The 19845-nt window shown below is 40.9% G+C and overlaps 1 protein-coding gene across 3 annotated transcripts in view; it reads left to right on the top strand.

The window, feature by feature from the left end:
* KIF13B (kinesin family member 13B) overlaps positions 1-19845 on the top strand; it is a 204888-nt gene that overhangs the window by 9555 nt on the left and 175488 nt on the right. For all 3 annotated transcript variants that reach the window (XR_011254392.1, XM_069576709.1, XM_069576710.1), the window contains exon 2: positions 8978-9071. Coding sequence is in view for 2 of the 3 variants with exons in the window: in XM_069576709.1 (XP_069432810.1) it covers positions 8978-9071 (94 nt within the window). In the remaining variant the exon portion in view is untranslated. The remainder of the gene's footprint in view (positions 1-8977; positions 9072-19845) is intronic.

The following is a 19845-nucleotide window of genomic DNA, read 5'->3' as shown; positions in this document are numbered from 1 at the left end:
TGAGCTAGAATGTGAGGTTATTAATTGTGAGTGAGAATTAGGCTGGGTGGGTTTTTCAAAGTAGTGATTATTTAGAAGTGTGGTTGAGGGACTTGAACCATAGTGTACATCCATTGATGGTAGTGGGACCATTCCTTCTGAGCTATTTTTGAGATGTAATTCACCTATCCAAAGTGTATAATTCAGTGGCCTTTAGTGTATTTGCAGAGTTGTGCAATGGTTGCCACTATTGGATTCCAGAACATTTTTTATCATCCCTACGAGAGATGGTTAGTGGTTACTCTCCATCCACCCCACTCCCATCCCCTCCCCTCTCCCCACAGCCCTTAATCTACTTCTTGTCTCTGTGGATTTCCCTATTCTGGACATCCATATAAATGGAATCACATGATTTATGGACTTTTGTATCTGACTCCTTTCCCTTGGCATAAGTCCTTTAGGACTTATCCATGTTGTAGCATGAATCAATACGTCATTCCTTTTTAAGGCTGGATAATATTCTGTGGGGCTTACTTGATGGCTCAGATGGTAAAGAATCCGCCTGGAATGTGGGAGACCTGGGTCCAATCCCTGGGTTGGGAAGATCCCCTGGAGGAGGGCATGGATACCCACTCTAGTATCCTTGCCTGGGGAATCCCCAAGGACTGAGGAGCCTGGCAGACTGCAGTCCCCGGGGTCACAGAGAATCAGACTGAGTGACTAAGCACAACACAGCAGTATTCTGTGACATGGCCATGCTGCACTTTGGTGCCCATTCTCAGTTGGTAGGCATCTGGCTTGTTTCCATTTTTTGGCTATTTATGAATCATGAACATTTGTGTAATGTAATAATAAGTTATTGTGTGTTTTCATTTCTCTTGAGCATGTATACAAGTGGAATTACTGGGTCATGTAGTAACTCTAACTTCTGCGGAAAGTTGATGGTCTTCCAGAGTTGCTGCACTGTTTTACGTTGCCCCCAACGATGTGTGAGGGTTTCAGTTTCTACATGTCTTCCCCATCAGTTTTATTGTCCTTCTTTGATCGCTGTCCTAATGGGTGTGAAGTGGAGTCTCACTATGATTTTTGATTTGCTTGTCCCCAGTGTCTAATAATGTTGATTAAGCATATTTTCATGTGCGTGTTGGCCATTTGTATATATTTTCAGAGATCTCTATTCGAACCCTATTCTTATTTTTAAAGTTGGATTATCTTTTTTTTTTAAATTATTGTTGAATTCTTAAGAGTTCTTTATATGTTCTGGATGCCAGTCCTGTAACAGATATGAGATTTGCAGATATTTTCTTGAGCATGTGGGTTGCCTTTTCATTTTTTCAGTGGTGCCCTTTGAAGCACAAAAGTTTTTCATTTTGATGTGGTCCAATTTATCTGTTTTTTTTTTCTTTTGTTGCTTGCGCTTTTGATTTGATCTCTAAGAAACCAGTGCCTAACTCGCAGTTATGTGGATTTAGTGTGTATATTTTCTAAGAGTTTTATAGTTTTAGCTCATGCATTTACTTAGGTCTTTGATTTGTTTGGAGTTAGTTTTTAAAATTTATTTTTGTTGGCTGTGTGGCTTATGGGATGTCGGTTCCTGACTAGGGACTGAATCTGGACCCTTGGCCGCAGAAGCCCGGAATCCTAGCCATTAGGACACCAGGAAACCCCTGGAATTAATTTTTGAATGAGGGGTGACGTAGAAATCAATTTCATCTTTCTGTATGTAGATAGCCAATTGTCCTAACACCATTTGTTGAAATGACTATATTTTCCCCATTGGATTGTCTTGGCACCCTTGTTGAAAATTAGTTGGCCGTAAATGTGAAAGCATATCTCTGGATTCTCAGTTTTATTCCATTGATTTATATGTCTGTTCTTAGGTTAGTACCCCGCTGTCTGATTAGTATAGCTTTGTAGTAAGTTTGAAACTGGTGACACTGGTCTTTCTGCTTTGTTCTTCTTTCTTCAAGATAAACTTGTTTATTCTGGTTTTGCCTTACAAGTTTTTAAAGACCAACTTCCTATCCCTGTGAAGTTGGTTAGTTTCTTGAAAATAGACTCAAGAGTATTTCAGTTGTTTTGGTATTATCATCTCTCTTCCCCTTACCAGGAGTCTTGTCTAGGATTTTCCCTCAGTCCTCAGTTATTTCTTTAGCCGTATTAGAACTCAGTCATATTTTATCTTTTGTTTATTGAATGGATTCTCATGTTCAGTGGTAAAAACATAGAAGTCGGTGATTAGGACATTTTATATAATCTCTTACTAGAAAGCAGACTACGTCTTTGTTTTTTTTTTTCCTGTGTGGCATCACATCCCTTTTTTCTCCCTGGGTCATTGTTTGTGTCCAGTTGTGCCCAGCTCTTTGTGACCTTGTGGACTGCAGCTCGCCGGGCCTCCCTGGCATCACATCCCTTTTTTCTCCTTGAGTCAGTGGGCCTCAAAAGGGTCCCAAGCCACTTGTAGTTATAGTAAAGCACTGTAAGTCTTATTTCCTATTCTAATAAGACTACTACATTCCCTTTGGGAAAACAAGCACTTCATATATGAAATATTAGTGATGAATATTACGAGCATACACAGACATGTAAAAATGCTAAGTTTGTGACACAGATTATTGAAAATAATTTTCTGGAGAATTTGAAAGGCAGATTACTGAAAGGACAGCTCAGAACTATTTTGTCCACTCTGAGAATGACGCATCTCCCCAGACAGAACATGAGTTTATGTAAAGGGAGTCTCCCAGGCCCTGCCCATCTTTGACTATGATGTCATTGGAGACAGGGCCATCGCTGATTTATGCATTGAAGAAAGACTCATTTCAAATTATTGTTCACTTTTACAAGGTGACTAATTTGCTGGCTGAGTAAACTGAATTGTCAGCTGTTAATATTTTATTCATCTTAAGGAACTTGACCTGGAGAAAGATCCTGTTTGGAAAATAATATGGAATCTTCAATGTCAGTGGAGTAAATTTCTATCTGTCTGTCTTTTTCTAAGGACCAGGGATACATCAAAGCATTCATGGTTCTGAGTACTGTAAAACTTGATTAGTCATAACATAAACTTACAGCACTACTTAACTCTCATTTTTTATTGGTTTTCAGACATAGTGCTGATTAAATACCAATCTTATTATTTTATGCTTCCCTGGGAGTAAGCTGTTGTCTATGTGTTACTTATTATACTAGTGATGAGTATTTAGTGCTATTTATTTATTGTGGTAAGATAGATTAAAAATTGACCATCTTAAACCACTTTTAAGTGTACAATTCAGTGGCATTAAGTACATTAACATTGTTATGGAACTATCACCACCATCCATCTCTAGAACTTTTTTATCTTGCAGAACTGAAACTCCATACCCGTGAAATGCTAACTCCCTGTGGACCCTTTAGCCCCACCCCTGGCAGCTACCGTCACACTTTTTGTCTCTGACTTTGACTACTGGAAGTGTCTCATACAAGTGGAATCCTGCAAAACTTATCCTTTGTGACTGGTTTATTTTTCTTAGTACAGTGTCTTCAAGGTCTACATGTTTTAGCAGAATTTCATTCTTTTTAAAGATTGAATCATTTTCCATTGGAAAAAAGTATCTGTACATATACATACACACACACCACATTCTGTGTACCCATTCATCCATTGATGGAAGGTTGGGTTGCTGCCACCTCTTAGCTGCTGTGAATAATGCTGCTGTGCACATGGGTGTTCATGTGCGTTCTTGCTCACTTTCATGCTGTTAGAGCATAACAGCTAGATTTTTATCTTTTTATCCAAAGTGTTGTTCCAGACTAAGAGAAAGGTGTTTATCTTTTGGATTTTTGGTAGGTGTTTAAATTTTTTTCTTTTTTTTAATCCAGCTTAAATTTGAGGCCTAAATTTGGCATTGCAATTTAATCATGGCTTTGCTTTCTAAGGGGCTTCCCTGGTGGCTCAGACGGTAAAGGGTCTGCCTGCAATGCAGGAGACCCGGGTTTGATCCCTGGGTTGGGAAGATCCCCTGGAGAAGGAAATAGCAATCCATTACAGTACTCTTGCCTGGAAAATCCTGTGGATGGAGGAGCCTGGTAGGCTACAGTCCATGTGTGGCAAAAGAGTTGGGCGCAACTTCACTTTCTTTGCTTTCTGAGAAGTATAGAGCAAGAAGTTTTCCGTGGAGAAGGTGTCATAATTAGAATTTTGAAGCAATATAATTTTATTCAAGCATTGATGACATTTAGATGTAAAATGCTTTTCATATATTTGACCCTTGATTTTTTGTGTATGTTAGTCGCTCAGTCATGTCTGACTGTGACCCCATGGACTATAACCCACCAAGCTCCTCTGTCCATGGAGTTCTCCAGGATACTAGAGAAGAATACTAGAGTGGGTTGCCATTCCCTTCTCCAGGGGATCTTCACGACCCAGGGATCGAACCCCCGTCTCCTGCATTGGAGGCGGATTCTTTACCATCTGAGCGACCAGAGAATCTGACCCTTAAACTCTCTTCACTGCTCTTATTTGCTTGGGTGTGTGTCCTGGATGTTCCACCCATATTCTAAACAGTCTTGTGAAAAACCTTCTTGTAACAGCACTGGGGTGGAATTTTATTTGATAATAAAAACTGAGCAATAAAGAAGTGAAGATAGTTATTTATAATTTTAAAGGCCACCTCCAGAGGGTTAAATGTATAGACTTTTGTTAGGGTTGCCCTCTTTAGGACAAAATGAGCTTAGGTTGACTATATTAGCTGTTGGATAGTTCTTTGAATTATAAAGGATTTTCTGGGAATTGGTTCCTTAATCATGCCATTAAATGTTTTCAAATTATTAATGTATCTAATGAAGTCATGAGGGGTAAGATGGAGGAGCTGTGAAGAGTATAGGAGAAAAGCCTACAAATATTGAAGGAAACTGAATCCTTTCTCAATTCCAGATCATGTGAAATGAAGGCAAAACTCTGGTGGGGTGGGGGAAGTATTTGCTTTACAGCTTTGCAGGCATGCATTTTAGATGTGCACTCCTGATACAGAACTGTACATGCAGCTCCTTTGCTCAGACCAGACGTTCTTGCAAGAAACTAATATCTGACTTTGTGGTGGGTGGTGAGATAGCAGATTCTGAGTCAGTACAATTTCCGGAGGCTTGATAATGCATTTGTGTATAATATACACATATGGGGCTGGCCAAAATAGCATGTCAGAGGTCATAAAGGGGTGGTATTAACAAAGTACGATGTGTGCAAACTTTTCTTGAGCTCTGGGCCTAGGGAATGTTGTGTGCATGCTTAGTTGTGTCCGACTCTTTTGCGACCCCATGAACTGTAGCCTGCCAGGCTCCTCTGGCCACGGGATTTCCCCAGGCAAAAATCCTGCAGTGGGTTGCTAATTTCTTCTCCAGGGGATCTTCCCAACCCAGGGACCGAACCCTTGTCTGGTGCATTGGCAGGCAGATTCTTTCCCTGGCGACCTCCTGGGACGCCTGGGCCTGAGGAAAGGAAGAAGTAATAAGGGCTTGGAAAGTTTCTTCATCGTGACTAAGGCTTTCTTGCAGCATTTCTGTGACAGTATAGAGTGGATTTAAACTCAAGTATTAGAAATAGACTTTACTACTAGTTGAAATATAAGCCTTCAGGGGTTAGTCTTCCACACCTGGATAAAACATAGGTCTGTTTTCTTTTCACTTCTCGTTGCCTAAAAACTGTATTGGCTAGAAACCCGACCACTAAATTTTTCATACTTATGGATTATGTCTTTGCAAACAAATGTATTGATAAAATAACTGATCTGAGAAAAGTTGAGTTGTGGTAGGACGGGAAAGGAAATTTTTGTTTTCCATTTGTCTCAGTTACATAACTTAAAGCAATCAAACAAAGAAATAAATCCTCTTTCCTGGCAGTGGGAATACTCTAAAGTTGTAATGAGTTTGACATTGACATTTGGGCAAGGTTCTTAGAAAAATACAAAATGACTCCAGTGGAGCGCAGTTTCTTTCGTCAGAGCATATCTTTGCGTAGTAGAGATAAGGCAAACAGAAACTGTTGCATACTTTGGGTCAGAAATGTAGAGGAATATGAAAATAAGAGAACACGATGTGGCCTATATACATTAAAAAAACCCCGCTAAACTTTAAGATACAGTTCACATTTCATAGAGTTCAGCCACATCAGTCGTGTTTACTGCACTCATGCAGTTGTGAAAACCATCAGCACAATTTTAGAACATCTTCATCACCCCCAGTAGAAACCTATACCCGCTGGCAGTCACGCCTCAGCTGTAGGTAGTAGCTAGTCTCTTTTCCGTCTCTATTTGCCTGTTCTGAATGTTAGAAATAAGTAAAATCTTACACTGTATGGTCTTTTGTGACTGGCTTCTTTCAGTTAGCACAGACTTCATTTGTGTTTTAGTATGTATCAGTTCAGTTCAGTTGCTCAGTCATGTCCAACTCTTTGCGACCCCATGGACTGCTGCACGCCAGGCCTCCCGGTCCATCACCAATGCCCGGAGCTTAATCAAACTCATGTCCATCGAGTTGGTGATGCCATCCAACCATCTCATCCCCTGTCGTCCCCTTCTCCTGCCTTCTATCTTTCCCAGCATCAGGGTCTTTTCCAGTGAGTCAGCTCTTTGCATGACGTGGCCAAAGTATTGGACTTTCAGCTTCAGCATCAGTCCTTCCAACGAATATTCAGGACTGATTTCCTTTAGGATGGACTGGTTGGATCTCCTTGCAGTCCAAGGGACTCTCAAGAGTCTTCTCCAACACCACAGTTCAAAAACATCAATTCTTTGGCGCTCAGCCTTCTTCACAGTCCAACTCTCGCATCCATACATGACCACTGGAAAAACCATAGCCTTGACTAGATGGACCTTAGTCTGCAAAGTAATGTCTCTGCTTTTGAATATGCTATCTAGGTTGGTCATAACTTTTCTTCCAAGGAGCAAGCGTCTTTTAATTTCATGGCTGCAGTCACCATCTGCAGTGATTTTGGAGCCAAAAAAATAAAGTCTGCCACTGTATGTATCAGTACCTACTTAATTGCTAAGTAGTGTTCTGTTTTATGGATATACCACATTTGTCCATCGAAGGACACTTGAGTTGTTTCCACTTTTTAGCTGTTATGAATAGCCAAATAACACTGCTATGAACTTCTATGTATAAACTTTTGTAGAGACATAGGCTTCTCTTGGGTGTATCTCTATGAGTGGGAGTTGTTGGGTCATATGCTAAATCTATGCATAACCATTAGGAACTGCCAGACTGTTTTCTAAAGTGACTGCACCATTTCTATTCCCACCAGTACTGTATATAGGTTCCAGTTTTTCCATGTCCTTACCTATACTTACCTGGCTTGTTTTGGACATGATCCAGTTTACACTTTTATTATTTCTTCTTTTTTAAATTGCAATATCACTGACAGTGTTTATATTAGTTATATGTCATTTTGCTTAGTTATGCTAGTGGGTATGAAGTGGTGTCTCGTGGTTTTCATTTGCATTCCCCCATTGTGTAATGATGTTGAGCATCTTTTCTTGTGGTCATTGGCCATTTTTGTATTTTTGTTTTTTTGGAGAGGTGTCTGTTCAAATCTTTGCCCATTTTATTTTCTTATTTTGACTGTTCCATGTGGCATATGAGATCTTAGTTCCCCAGCCTGGGATTGAACCCGTGCCTCCTGGAAGCATGGAGTTTTAATTACTAGACTACCAGGGAAGTCTCAGTCTTTGCCCATTTTAAAATTATTGAGCTGTACGTGTTCTTCATGTTTTTTGATGCAAGTCCCTTATTAGATATATGATTCACAAACATTTTCTCAGTTCCGTAGATTATCTTTTTACTCCCTTGATGGTATCGTTTGAAGCACAGAAGTTTTTCTTTTCTTTTTTCTTTTTGAAGTTTTTCGTTTTGATGAGGCTGTGCTAGCACCATTTGTTGAAATGGCTGTACTTACCCCACTGGATTTTTTTGGCACTGTTGTCATTTGGCTGTAAATCTGACTGTAATTTTGGACTCTCTGTTTCATTGATCCACGTATCTGTCCTTCTTTTATTAGTACCGTGATTACTGTAGTTGTGTAGTAAGTTTAGAGTTGACAAATGCAGTCTTTGTATTTTGTTCTTCAAGGTTTTTTGGGTATTCTAGGTCTCGTGCATTTCCACATAGAATCAGCTTGTTAACTTTTGAAAAAAAAAAAAAAAGTTGGCTGGGATTTTAATAGGGATTCGTTGAGTTTTTGTATTGGGGAGTTATTGCTATCCTAACAGTATTAAGTCTTTTACTTCATGAATATAATTTCTTTCTATTTTAAGTGTTTAGTTTCTTTCAACAATATTTTGGAATCTTCAGTGTCTATGTTTTGCACTTCTTTTAAGAATTTACCTAAGCATTTAAGTCTTTTTGATATAAATGAATCAAAAATGTTATCAATGAAATTTTCTTAACTTCATTTCTGGTTTTTTTATTGCTGGTGTATGGAAACAATTGATCTTTGCGTATTGATCGCATATCCAACAACTTTGCAAAACCTGTTTATTCTAGTAGCTTTTTAGTGGATTTGTTAGGATTTTCTATATATAAGATCCTATCTTGTGCAAATAAAGGTAGTTTTATTTATTCTTTTCAGTTGGGATGCCTTATGTTAGTTTTTCTTAACTGCGCTGACCAGAAATTTTGGTACAATCTTGAATAGGCTCAGTAGTAGACATCCTTGTCTTCTTTTTTTTTAATTGGTGTATAGGTGATCTAAAATGTTGTGTTTCAGGTGTAGATATCCTTGTCTTATTTCTGATGTTAGTAGGTAGGCTGTTGAGTCTTTTACCATTAAGTGTGAAGTTAGCTGCAAGTTTTTTAGATGCCCTTTATCAGGTCAATTGAGGAAGTTCCTGTGTATTTCTAGTTCGTTGAATGTTTCTGTTTTGAAACAGTGTTGGATTTTTTTTTTTTTTTGGTCAAATGCTTTTTCTGACATACGTTGCTTCAAAAATAACTCATTTTTTGTTTTTCTTTTTTCAATCTGCAGAAATTGACTTGCACACCAAATGTGTGGTGGATGTAGATGCAAACAAGGTTATTCTCAATCCTGTAAATACCAACCTTTCCAAAGGTGATGCCCGGTAAGTTAAGAACCAGTGTTATGATCAATGGGTTTTTAAAAGACAGAAGGCACCAGTGTCTGCTGAACTGAATTCAGCTGAACAAATGTTGAGTGCTTTCTGTGTGGAGACATATTGCTGCCAGCTCGGCGAGATGAGGTTTGTTATTATAACATGGAAGGACCGAGGGCCTGATCGAGCGTCATGGGTGGCACAGTGGTGGTATTAGAAGCGCGGAGAAGAGAATGTTGGTGAAGTGCCTGGGGAGGTCTTCCTGAAGGAGACGATATTGGCTGGAGGCTTAGCTGAGATGAAAATGGGAGGAAGCAGGGAGGAAGGGAAGGCTTTTCAGTGGCTCCTCATCATGGGGGGTTTTTACTTTTGCCAGTTGCTATCCTAGCCTATCAGTCAGAACCCATTTCAAGTGTTCTTTTCTCCCTGAAGACTTTCTTGCAGCCCTTAGTAGATTCCTTTCCTTAAAGTCCCTGTGAGCTATAATCTGTGCCACCTAATTTAATTATGGTGTCTTGTTTTGAATTATTAATTATAACTCAACAGTAAATTTTAAGGTCTTGGAAGGAAGGGACTCTCTGTCAGGAGTTGGGGATGAAATACTTGAGTCTCACTTCTGGGTTTGAGTGATCATATGAACCAAAGGGAGAGCAAGAGGGTATAAAGAAAACGAACGTGGACAGGAAGGAAGAGATTAATTCAGTTTGTCTTAGCAAGTGCAGGGAAATTACCAGGTAAGTTAGAGTCAGTTTATAGAAGGCTTTGGAAGCAGATGAGATTTGGCCTCTCTTTTTATGGGAAGTTGTCATTTTAGACAGTTTTTGAATTATTGTCATTAAGGAAGTGGATTAGGAAGATTGTTGGATGGCGGTGTCAGGAGTGGGTCAGAATGGGGAAAGACTGGCTTTGTGTAGAGATCAGCTATCAGAGATGTTTTTGTGCCGTTCCTGAGAGTGGAGAACGCATGGTGCCCACCATGATGCTTTGTGCCAAGTAGATGCCTCAGAATACTTGCAGAGACAGTGTTGTTTGTGAAAGTACACCCAAAGGCACTCCATGAAAGTTCTTTCGAGTTGAATTAAGTTGAAAAGAGCACTTGATGTGGAGTCAGAAAATATGAGATCGAGTCCCTACTTATCTTGTTGTAGGTGGTCTGTTGTTGTTTAGTTGCTCAGTTGCGTCCCACTCTTTTGTGACCCCATGATTTGTAGCCCACCAGACTCCTCTATCCATGGGATTTCCCAGGCGAGATTACTGGAATGGGTTGCTATTTCTTACTCCAGGGGATCTTCCCGGCCCAGGGATCGAAGCTGCATCTCCTGCATTGGCAGGCAGATTTCTTTACCACTGAGCCACCATCCTAAAGGATGATGCTGTGAAAGTGCTGCACTCAATATGCCAGCAAATTTGGAAAACTCTGCAGTGGCCACAGGACTGGAAAAGGTCAGTTTTCATTCCAATCCCAAAGAAAGGCAATGCCAAAGAATGCTCAAACGACCACACAGTTGCACTCATCTCACACGCTAGTAAAGTAATGCTCAAAATTCTCCAAGCCAGGCTCAACAGTATGTGGACCATGAACTTCCAGATGTTCAAGCTGGTGTTAGAAAAGGCAGAGGAACCAGAGATCAAATTGCCAACATCCGCTGATCATGGAAAAAGCAAGAGAGTTCCAGAAAAACATCTATTTCTGCTTTATTGACTATGCCAAAGCCTTTGACTATATGGATCACAATAAACTGTGGAAAATTCTAAAAGAGATGGGAATACCTGACCACCTGACCTGCCTCTTGAGAAACCTGTATGCAGGTCAGGAAGCAACAGCTAGAACTGGACATGGAACAACAGGCTAGTTCTAAATAGGAAAAGGAGTATGTCAAGGCTGTATATTGTTACCCTGGTTATTTAACTTCTATGCAGAGTACATCAAGAGAAATGCTGGGCTGGAAGAAGCACAAGCTGGAATCAAGATTGCCAGGAGAAATATCAATAACCTCAGATATGCAGATGACACCACCCTTATGGCAGAAAGCAAAAAGGAACTAAAGAGCCTCTTGATGAAAATGTAAGAGGAGAGTGAAAAAGTTGGCTTAAAGCTCAACATTCAGAAAACTAAAATCATGGCATCTGGTCCCATCACTTCATGCCAAATAGATGGGGAAACAGTGGAAACAGTGTCAGACTTTATTTTTTTTTGGCTCCAAAATCACTGCAGATGGTGACTGCAGCCATGAAATTAAAAGACGCTTGCTCCTTGGAAGGAAAGTTATGACCAACCTAGACAGCGTATTCAAAAGCAGAGACATTACTTGGTCAACAAAGGTCTGTCTAGTCAAGGCTACAGTTTTTCCAGTAGTCATGTATGGATGTGAGAGTTGGACTGTAAAGAAAGCTGAGCACCAAAGAATTGATGCTTTTGAACTGTGGTGTTGGAGAAGACTCCTGAGAGTCTCTTCGACTGCAAGGAGATCCAACCAGTCCATCCTAAAGGAAATCAGTCCTGAATATACATTGGAAGGACTGATGTTGAAGCTAAAACTCCAGTACTTTGGCCACCTGGTACAAAGAACTGACTCACTGGAAAAGACCCTGATACTGGGAAAGATTGAAGGCAGGAGAAGGGGACGACAGAGGATGAGATGTCATCCACTCAATGGGCATGAGTCTGAGTGAACTCCGGGAGATGGTGATGGACAGGGTGGCCTGGTGTGCTGCAGTCCATGGCATCGCAAAGAGTTGGACATGACTGAGCAATTGAACTGAACTGAGCTGGCAGGGAAGCCCTGTAGTTAGTTATTTTTACCTTTTTTGAGCCTTGTCTGTATGATACCTGCCTTATCTGTTTCATAGGGGGGTTTCCTGAAGATCAGATTAGTAATCCTTAAAGTGCTTTGTGAAGTGTTCTGTAAATGTTGAGGTTTATTGTTGATGTAGTGATGTTTCTTAAGCATCTCTAGGATATGCTGTTACTAGGGTGGGAAAGATATGATGAGTCAGAGGTGCAGGAATTTTGAGCCTGCTAATGTAATGACCTACTGTCCTGAGTGTTAACTGAAAACACTAATTTGGGGGAGTATATATTGCTCTTAGAGCTTTCAGTCTGAGTACTATTGTTTTCTTTGGAAATATGGGCAACTCTGAGCAAACTTGGAGGCAGTACCCTCTGGTAGAAAAAAATTTGGGTTTTGTGTACGGACTGACGATTCAGATTCTGCCTTTGCCGCTTGCTGGCATGGTTATCTTCCTGTGTGTTTTATTTGTAAAGTGTTTCCGTTTTCTATTGCTGTATGACAAATAAATGATCTTAAAAGCTTCGTGATGTAAAGCAGCAGTAACCATGTACGTTTTTTAAGGTTTATTTATTTTTGGCTGTGCTGGGTCTCTGTTGCGGTGCGTGGGCTTCTCATTGTGGTGGCTTCCCCCGTTGCGGTGCACAGGCTTCCGTAGCTGCAGGGCGTGGGCTCAGTGGTGGCACCTGGGCTTCATTGCCGTGTGGCATGTGGAGTCTTCCTGGATCAGGGATCACGCCCGTGTCCCCTGCATTGGGAGGGGGATTCTCAGCCACTGGACCACCGTGGAAGCCCAGTGATCATTATTATCTCACGGTTAGTGTGGCTCAGGGATTCAGGTAGGGCTCAGGGGGGATGGCTTGGTCCAGTCCATGCTGATGAGGGTTCACCGGGAAGACTTGAAGGCGAGGGGCTGCAATCAGAAAGCTCACCAGGTCACTTGGGTTGGGTGGTTGATGCTGCCTGTTAGCTGGAGATGTCGCTGGGGCTGCAAGCAGAACGTTGCTCCCAGTCTGGTGGCGGGTTCCAAAGGCAAGTGTCCTGAGAGCGTGAGAAAGCGAGGTGGGAGCAGTATTGCGTTTTGTTTTTTTAAAAAATTGGAGTGGAATTGCTTTACAGTGTTGTTTCTGCTTTACACCAGAGTGAATCAGCTGTATGTGTACACATATGCCCTCTCTCTCGAGCGTCCCTCCTCCCCATCCTTGATGTTGTAGCCTTGGCGGTCACACAGTTCTGTCACATATTTATGCTGAAGGCTGGTGCAACCAGAGGAGACATAGACCCATCCGTCTATGAGTGGAGGAGCATGAGCGTCGCCTAAGAGAAGCATTTTTGGTGGGAAGTATATCGTTGTGGCTCCATCCACAAGTGTGTAATGTCTAACTGATGAGGTAATTGTGAGAATAAAAAGAGCACATAGAACATAAAATAAATGTTTTCTTTCCTTTAGAGATCTTTAAGTCTCAGGGGTTTGTGAAAGAATTAAATAGCACCTTTTGGTTCCACAGAGTATCTTAGATGACTCTTTTACATGTGCTGAAAATACAGATTGAATGTTAACTCAGTACTGTAGAGTGCTGTCTGATTTAAAGAAGACTTAGAAGTGATAGCTGTCAAAAAGAAACAAGTGACATCCGTCAAAGCTGGTATGTCATGGCTTTCGGTGAGATAAAATTAGGAAGCACCGCTTCTTAAAAAACAACTCTTTATTGAAGTATAAACTATATGTACAGAAAAGTATATATAGCTTGATGAATTTTCATAAGTTGAGCACAGTCCTGTAACTGGTGCCCAGATAAAAAAACAAGAACATTACTAGTATGACAAAAGACCACCTCAGGAGAAGTACTTTTTCTTTTAAATGTCAAGGTGAAAAGAGAAAATGAAAATTTGGGAATGTAGCAGTTCGGTAGTATATGTTGACTTCATTAAAAGAAAGAAATAGTAAGGAAAGCACAAATTACAAAGTTAAGATTAATTACAGTCTAGTTTGGAGAATGACTAACCCATAAAACAAGTTACGGTTTTATAGGAGCTATACTTGTTGCTGAAGCGCCAGGGATTTGAAACTAACATAAAAGAAGTGGTTGGAGTCAGTTTCAGTCAATAGTCAGAAAGACTCAAACTAATATTTTTCCTTTAAAAGCTGCAATATCCTTCTTTTAAAAAGTGTCCACCAATCTTATTAATCTAAAACTGTGATTAATTTTACATGTGTACTTAATAACCTATGTTAGTATACTTTGAAAGTGAATATGTATACTTTTAAAACAATAGTTGTATATTTTTCTGATTAATTTTGCATTAACTTCTGAAAATTTCATGGTTTGATATTTATGCTTATTAAAGGCGATAGGAGCCATTTAAAAATGAATAGGTAGACAATTTTCAGCTTAACAGCTTAATCATGGGAATTTGGGAAACACTGGTATGTGGAATTTCAAAATTGTTTTGGAAAATAAGATGCTTAAAATTGAGAAAATTGATAGTACACAGCTAACCGGAGATTACGAAATGCTGACTTTGGAGACAGACTGAGTCTCAGCTCTGCTGCTGTTATTGTTGAGTCGCTTAGTAGTGTTTTACCCCCCCCTGCCATGGACCACACAGAGCCCGATAGCCTCCTCTGTTCATAGGATTTCCCAGGCAAGAATGCTGGAGTGGGTTGCCATTTCCTTCTCCAGGGCGTCTTCCTGACCCAGGGATCGAACCCAGGTCTCCTGCATTGGCAAGTGGATTCTCTACTGCTGAGCCACCTGGGAAGCTCCAGCTTTACTGTAGGGTTGGCCAAAAGGTTCGTTCAGATTTTCCCATATGGTGTAACAGAAAAACCCGAACAAAACTTTTTCACAACCCAATACTTAACATGTGTGGTGTGAAGCAAGTTGCTTAATTGTCCTCTGTCTCAGTGAAGTGGAGATTATAGAAGTACCTACCTATCGGTTGTTATGACGAATCAGTGAGTTAAAATATGCAGAGTGTCAGTGCCTGATGTGCAGTAAGTCTTACATAAAAGTTAGCTATTTGACTCTTACCGATTCTGTTACTCAGTCCAGTTCAGTCGCTCAGTCGTGTCCGACTCTTTGCGACCCCGTGGACTGCAGCATACCTGCAGACTGTCCATCACCAACTCCTGGAGTTCACCCAAACTCATGTCCACTGAGCCAGTGATGGCATCCAACCATCTCATCCTCTGCCATCCCCTTCTCCTCCTGCCCTCAATCTTTCCCAGCGTCACGTCTTTTCAAATGAGTCAACTCTTCGCATCAGGTGGCCAAAGTATTGGAGTTTCAGCTTCAGCATCAGTCCTTCCAATGAACACCCAGGACTGATCTCCTTTAAGATGGACTGGTTGGATCGCCTCACAGTCCAAGGGACTCTCAAGAGTCTTCTCCAACACCACAGTTCAAAAGCATCAATTCTTCGGCACTCAGCTTCCTTCTCAGTCCAACTCTCACATCCATACATGACTACAGGAAGAAACATAGCCTTGACTAGATGGACCTTTGTTGACAAAGTAATGTCTCTGCTTTTGAATATGCTGTCTAGGTTGGTCATAACTTTCCTTCCAAGGAGTAAGCATCTTTTAATTTCATGGCTGCAGTCACCATCCGCAGTGATTATGGAGCCCCCCCAAATAAAGTCAGCCACTGTTTCCACCATTTCCCCATCTAGTTCCCATGGAGTGATGGGATCGGATGCCATGATCTTCGTTTTCTGAATGTTGAGCTTTAAGCCAGGTTTTTCACTCTTCTCTTTCACTTTCATCAAGAGGCTCTTTAGTTTGTCTTCACTTTCTGCCATAAGGGTGGTGTCATCTGCATATCTGAGGTTATTGATGTTATTATGGCCTGTATTTTGAGGTGTGTCCAGGGACGGGGAGCCTGGTGGACTGCCGTCTATGGGGTCACATAGAGTCGGATACGACTGAAGTGACTTAGCAGCAGCAGCAGCATGGTATGTTATGAACTATATTGTAACTTCATAAAGAAAGTAAAAAATTTTGCAAATATATTCAGTACTTGAGTCTATATACCTATCAAGAAATCACTTAGTTCTAGAAAAATTTCAACTTTGCAAAGGCAGAAACTTTATCTAGTTTGCCCAGAGTTCATGGGACTCATAGGGACTCACATGCCATCAAAGAGATTGACCCCTTGATTTTATGTTTACAGTGAACAAAATATTAATCCCTGTCATCTGGGGTTCTCCTTAGCATCAACTATAGTGCTTGCAAAGCCAGGTCAAAACATTGCTTGTGAACATAGAGTAAGAACAAAGGGACGTTTTACTAAATACAGAGAAGATTTTCTATTCCACAGCACTCAAACACCCTAGTGACTGAAATGCTTGTGTCCTCCAGCACGGTCTTCTTTTTCTCTGTGTAGTACAGAATACACATTGATGGATTTGAGCTTTTTATTTTCTCTGACAGAGCCATACTGCCTACGTTACTAGTGCAGTAAGTGTGTTTTTGGAATTACACTTTCGCACTAAATCAGTTTAGTTTTCTGGACTGGTCCTTGGGGCTTCCCGAATCTTCAGCAGCGTATTTGCAAGTCATCTTTTAGGGCTAATAAGTGACTAATTCATTATCTATTCTTAGTAGATTTCTGCAAGTGTATTTCTCAGTGTGTGATCTTTAGCGTTTAGGAGCACTTTAAGTCCCTTTTATCACAATTAGAATAGTCCTCCTTTAACAAAATCTTTAAGCCTTATGATGTTTGAATTGTCTTAAAACCTAATAGACTTTTATCTTATAATAAAATGCTAATGATAGTGCTTGTCACCATGATAGGGCAAAATAGTTTCTTAGGCTGTTTTATATTCTTTCTTTTGCCTCCTTCCCTTCTGAAGCAGCAGTTAGAACTGGATATGGAACAACAGACTGGTTCCAAATAAGAAAAGGAGTACGTCAAGGCTGTATATTGTCACCCTGCTTATTTAACTTATATGCAGAGTACATCATGAGAAACGCTGGGCTGGATGAAGCACAAGCTGGAATCAAGATTGCCAGGAGAAATATCAATAACCTCAGATATGCAGAGGATACCACCCTTATGGCGGAAAGTGAAGACAAACTAAAGAGCCTCTTGATGAAAGTGAAAGAGGAGAGTGAAAAAGTTGGCTTAAAGCTCAACATTCAGAAAACGAAGATCATGGCATCTGATCCCATCACTTCATGGGAAATTGATGGGGAAACAGTGGAAACAGTGTCAGACTTTATTTTGGGGGGCTCCAAAATCACTGCAGATGGTGACTGCAGCCATGAAATTAAAAGATGCTTACTCCTTGGAAGGAAAGTTATGACCAACCTAGACAGCATATTCAAAAGCAGAGACATTACTTTGTCAACAAAGGTCCATCTAGTCAAGGCTATGTTTCTTCCTGTAGTCATGTATGGATGTGAGAGTTGGACTGAGAAGGAAGCTGAGTGCCGAAGAATTGATGCTTTTGAACTGTGGTGTTGGAGAAGACTCTTGAGAGTCCCTTGGACTGTGAGGCGATCCAACCAGTCCATCTTAAAGGAGATCAGTCCTGGGTGTTCATTGGAAGGACTGATGCTGAAGCTGAAACTCCAATACTTTGGCCACCTGATGCGAAGAGTTGGCTCATTGGAAAAGACTCTGATGCTGGGAGGGATTGAGGGCAGGAGGAGAAGGGGACCACCGAGGATGAGATGGCTGGATGGCATCACCAACTCGATGGACATGAGTTTGGGTAAACTCTGGGAGTTGGTGATGAACACAGAGGCCTGGCGGGCTGCGATTCATGGGGTTGCAGAGTCGGACACGACTGAGCAACTGAACTGAACTGAGCTCCTTTACCCACCAGACTGGACTTTACTGATCCCTCTGGTTAAAAAATGTTTTCAAAGGGAATGAGGTGTGATTTCCCATGGAGAGTGGCCGCTTTCACTTTATGAAACAGTTGTGTTATGAGAGTTTTGTTTCTTTGACTTTGGAAATGGGAATGCATTTTCCTAGAGGAACTGACAGTTGTTTCTAGTAGAAATGCTAGTCTGTTAAAACCAAATGACCAGATTGGCCCACAATTCATACAGTAAAGTTTGTTTTTGCTGTGAGTAGGTGAGATAAAGAATACATTGACTGTAAGTAACCTGTATAATTTGGTGTCACTGAGCCAAAGGTGCCAGCAATTTTGTTGGTCTTTTTAAACTTTTTATTTTGTTTTGGAGAAAAGCCAATTAACAGCAGAGGGACTCAGCCATACATATATATGTATCCATTCTCCCCCAAACTCCCCTCCCATCCAGGCTGCCGCATAACACTGAGCAGAGTTCCGTGTGCTGTACAGTAAGTCCTTGTTGGTTACCCGTTTTAAAAATAGCAGTGTGTACATGACCATCCCAAACTCCCTAACTATCTGCTGTCATTTTTGTACCATCAGTACCAGTATCAACACAGTGAAAAGGGCACGTGTCTTAGGATTTTCTGAAAATAGTCTTGACCCCAGACCCACTGATAAGTTCTAGGAAACGCTGGGGAGTCCTCAGACCACAGTTATAAAACTAAAGTTAGACTGAACGGATGTCTTTGGTTTATTTTTAAACTACTTGCCATATGATAAGCACATCATATATAAGTCACCCCTTTAAGGTGAACAGCTCAGTGATTTTTATTATATTTGCCAGCACCATTATCTACTGTTATGACATTTTTATCACCTTGTTAATATACGTCTGTCTCTACACTGTCTCTGCAGTGTGCATCTGTCTCTACGTTGCCTCTTCTGGGCATTGCATATGCGTGAAATATAATTTGTGGTCTTCTGTGATTGACTTCTTTTTACTTAGGTTAATGTTTTTGAGGTTTGTCTGTGTTATGGTATCTATCAGTTCAGTTCAGTTGCTCAGTCGTGTCCGACTCTTTGCGACCCCACGAATCGCAGCACACCAGGCCTCCTGGTTCATCACCAGCTCCCGGAGTTTACTCAGACTCATGTCCATTGGGTCAGCGATGCCATCCAACCATCTCATCCTCTGTTGTTCCCGTCTCCTCCTGCCTTCAATCTTTCCCAGCATCAGGGTCTTTTCAAATGGGTCAACTCTTCGCATCAGGTGGCCAAATGTTGCGGTTTCAGATTCCACATCCGTCCTTCTAATGAATAGTCAGGACTGATTTCCTTCATGATGGACTGGTTGGACTTCCTTGCTGTCCTCTGTGATTGGCTTCTGTTTACTTAGGTTCATGTTTCTGAGGTTGTCCGTGTTACAGTATCTATCAGTACTGTTCCTTTTCACGGGGGATACTTCTTCATCGTACTCTGTTTTGTTCATCCATTCATCAGTTGATGGATATTTGGGTTTTTTCTACTTCTGGGCTATTATGAACAGTGCTGCTGTGAATAGCAGTTGTTGAGGTCTGTCAGTGGGCCATGTTTCCCTTTCTCTTAGGTAGATGTCTAGGAGTGGAGTTGCTGGGCCATACGGTACCTCTGTGCTTATCATTTTGAGGAGTTGTCAGACTTCTTTAAAGCGGCTGCAGCCTTTTACATTATGAGGATTCCAGTTTCTTTGGCTTTCAAAGAACTCTCCTTCACCGTAAGGAAAATGGGGGTGACTCTGGCTAATTGGCGAGTGCATGCCTTGCCTGAAGGCATTCAGATTACAATTAAAAAGCAAAACAAAACATCGTGCTGTCCAAACTAACTTTCTTGGCTGGATTCAGCTCTTGGCTACTGATTGGGAACCTCAGACTCCAGCATACTTTTCTGTTGAGTAGTACTTCTTCCTAAGGTTTTAAAGAAATTGAGCAAAGTTTTAAAAAATGTGTTAAAAGTTGAAAGATTAAAACACTTTTATGTACCTGTCATTCAGCTTAACAAAGCATCGTTACCAGTACAGTTTAAGCCTTTTGTGAATACCCTCCGGTTTGAATGCCTTTCTTATCCACCACAGTTAACAACTTTTCCTGAATTTGTTTTTTTCTCTTTCCCTTGTATTTCTTTACATTTTCACTATGTGTGTTTGG

Source organism: Ovis canadensis, chromosome 2 (genome assembly GCF_042477335.2).
Source record: "Ovis canadensis isolate MfBH-ARS-UI-01 breed Bighorn chromosome 2, ARS-UI_OviCan_v2, whole genome shotgun sequence".
Taxonomy (NCBI): Eukaryota; Metazoa; Chordata; class Mammalia; order Artiodactyla; family Bovidae; genus Ovis; species Ovis canadensis.
This window is presented reverse-complemented; position numbering and strand designations above follow the sequence as displayed.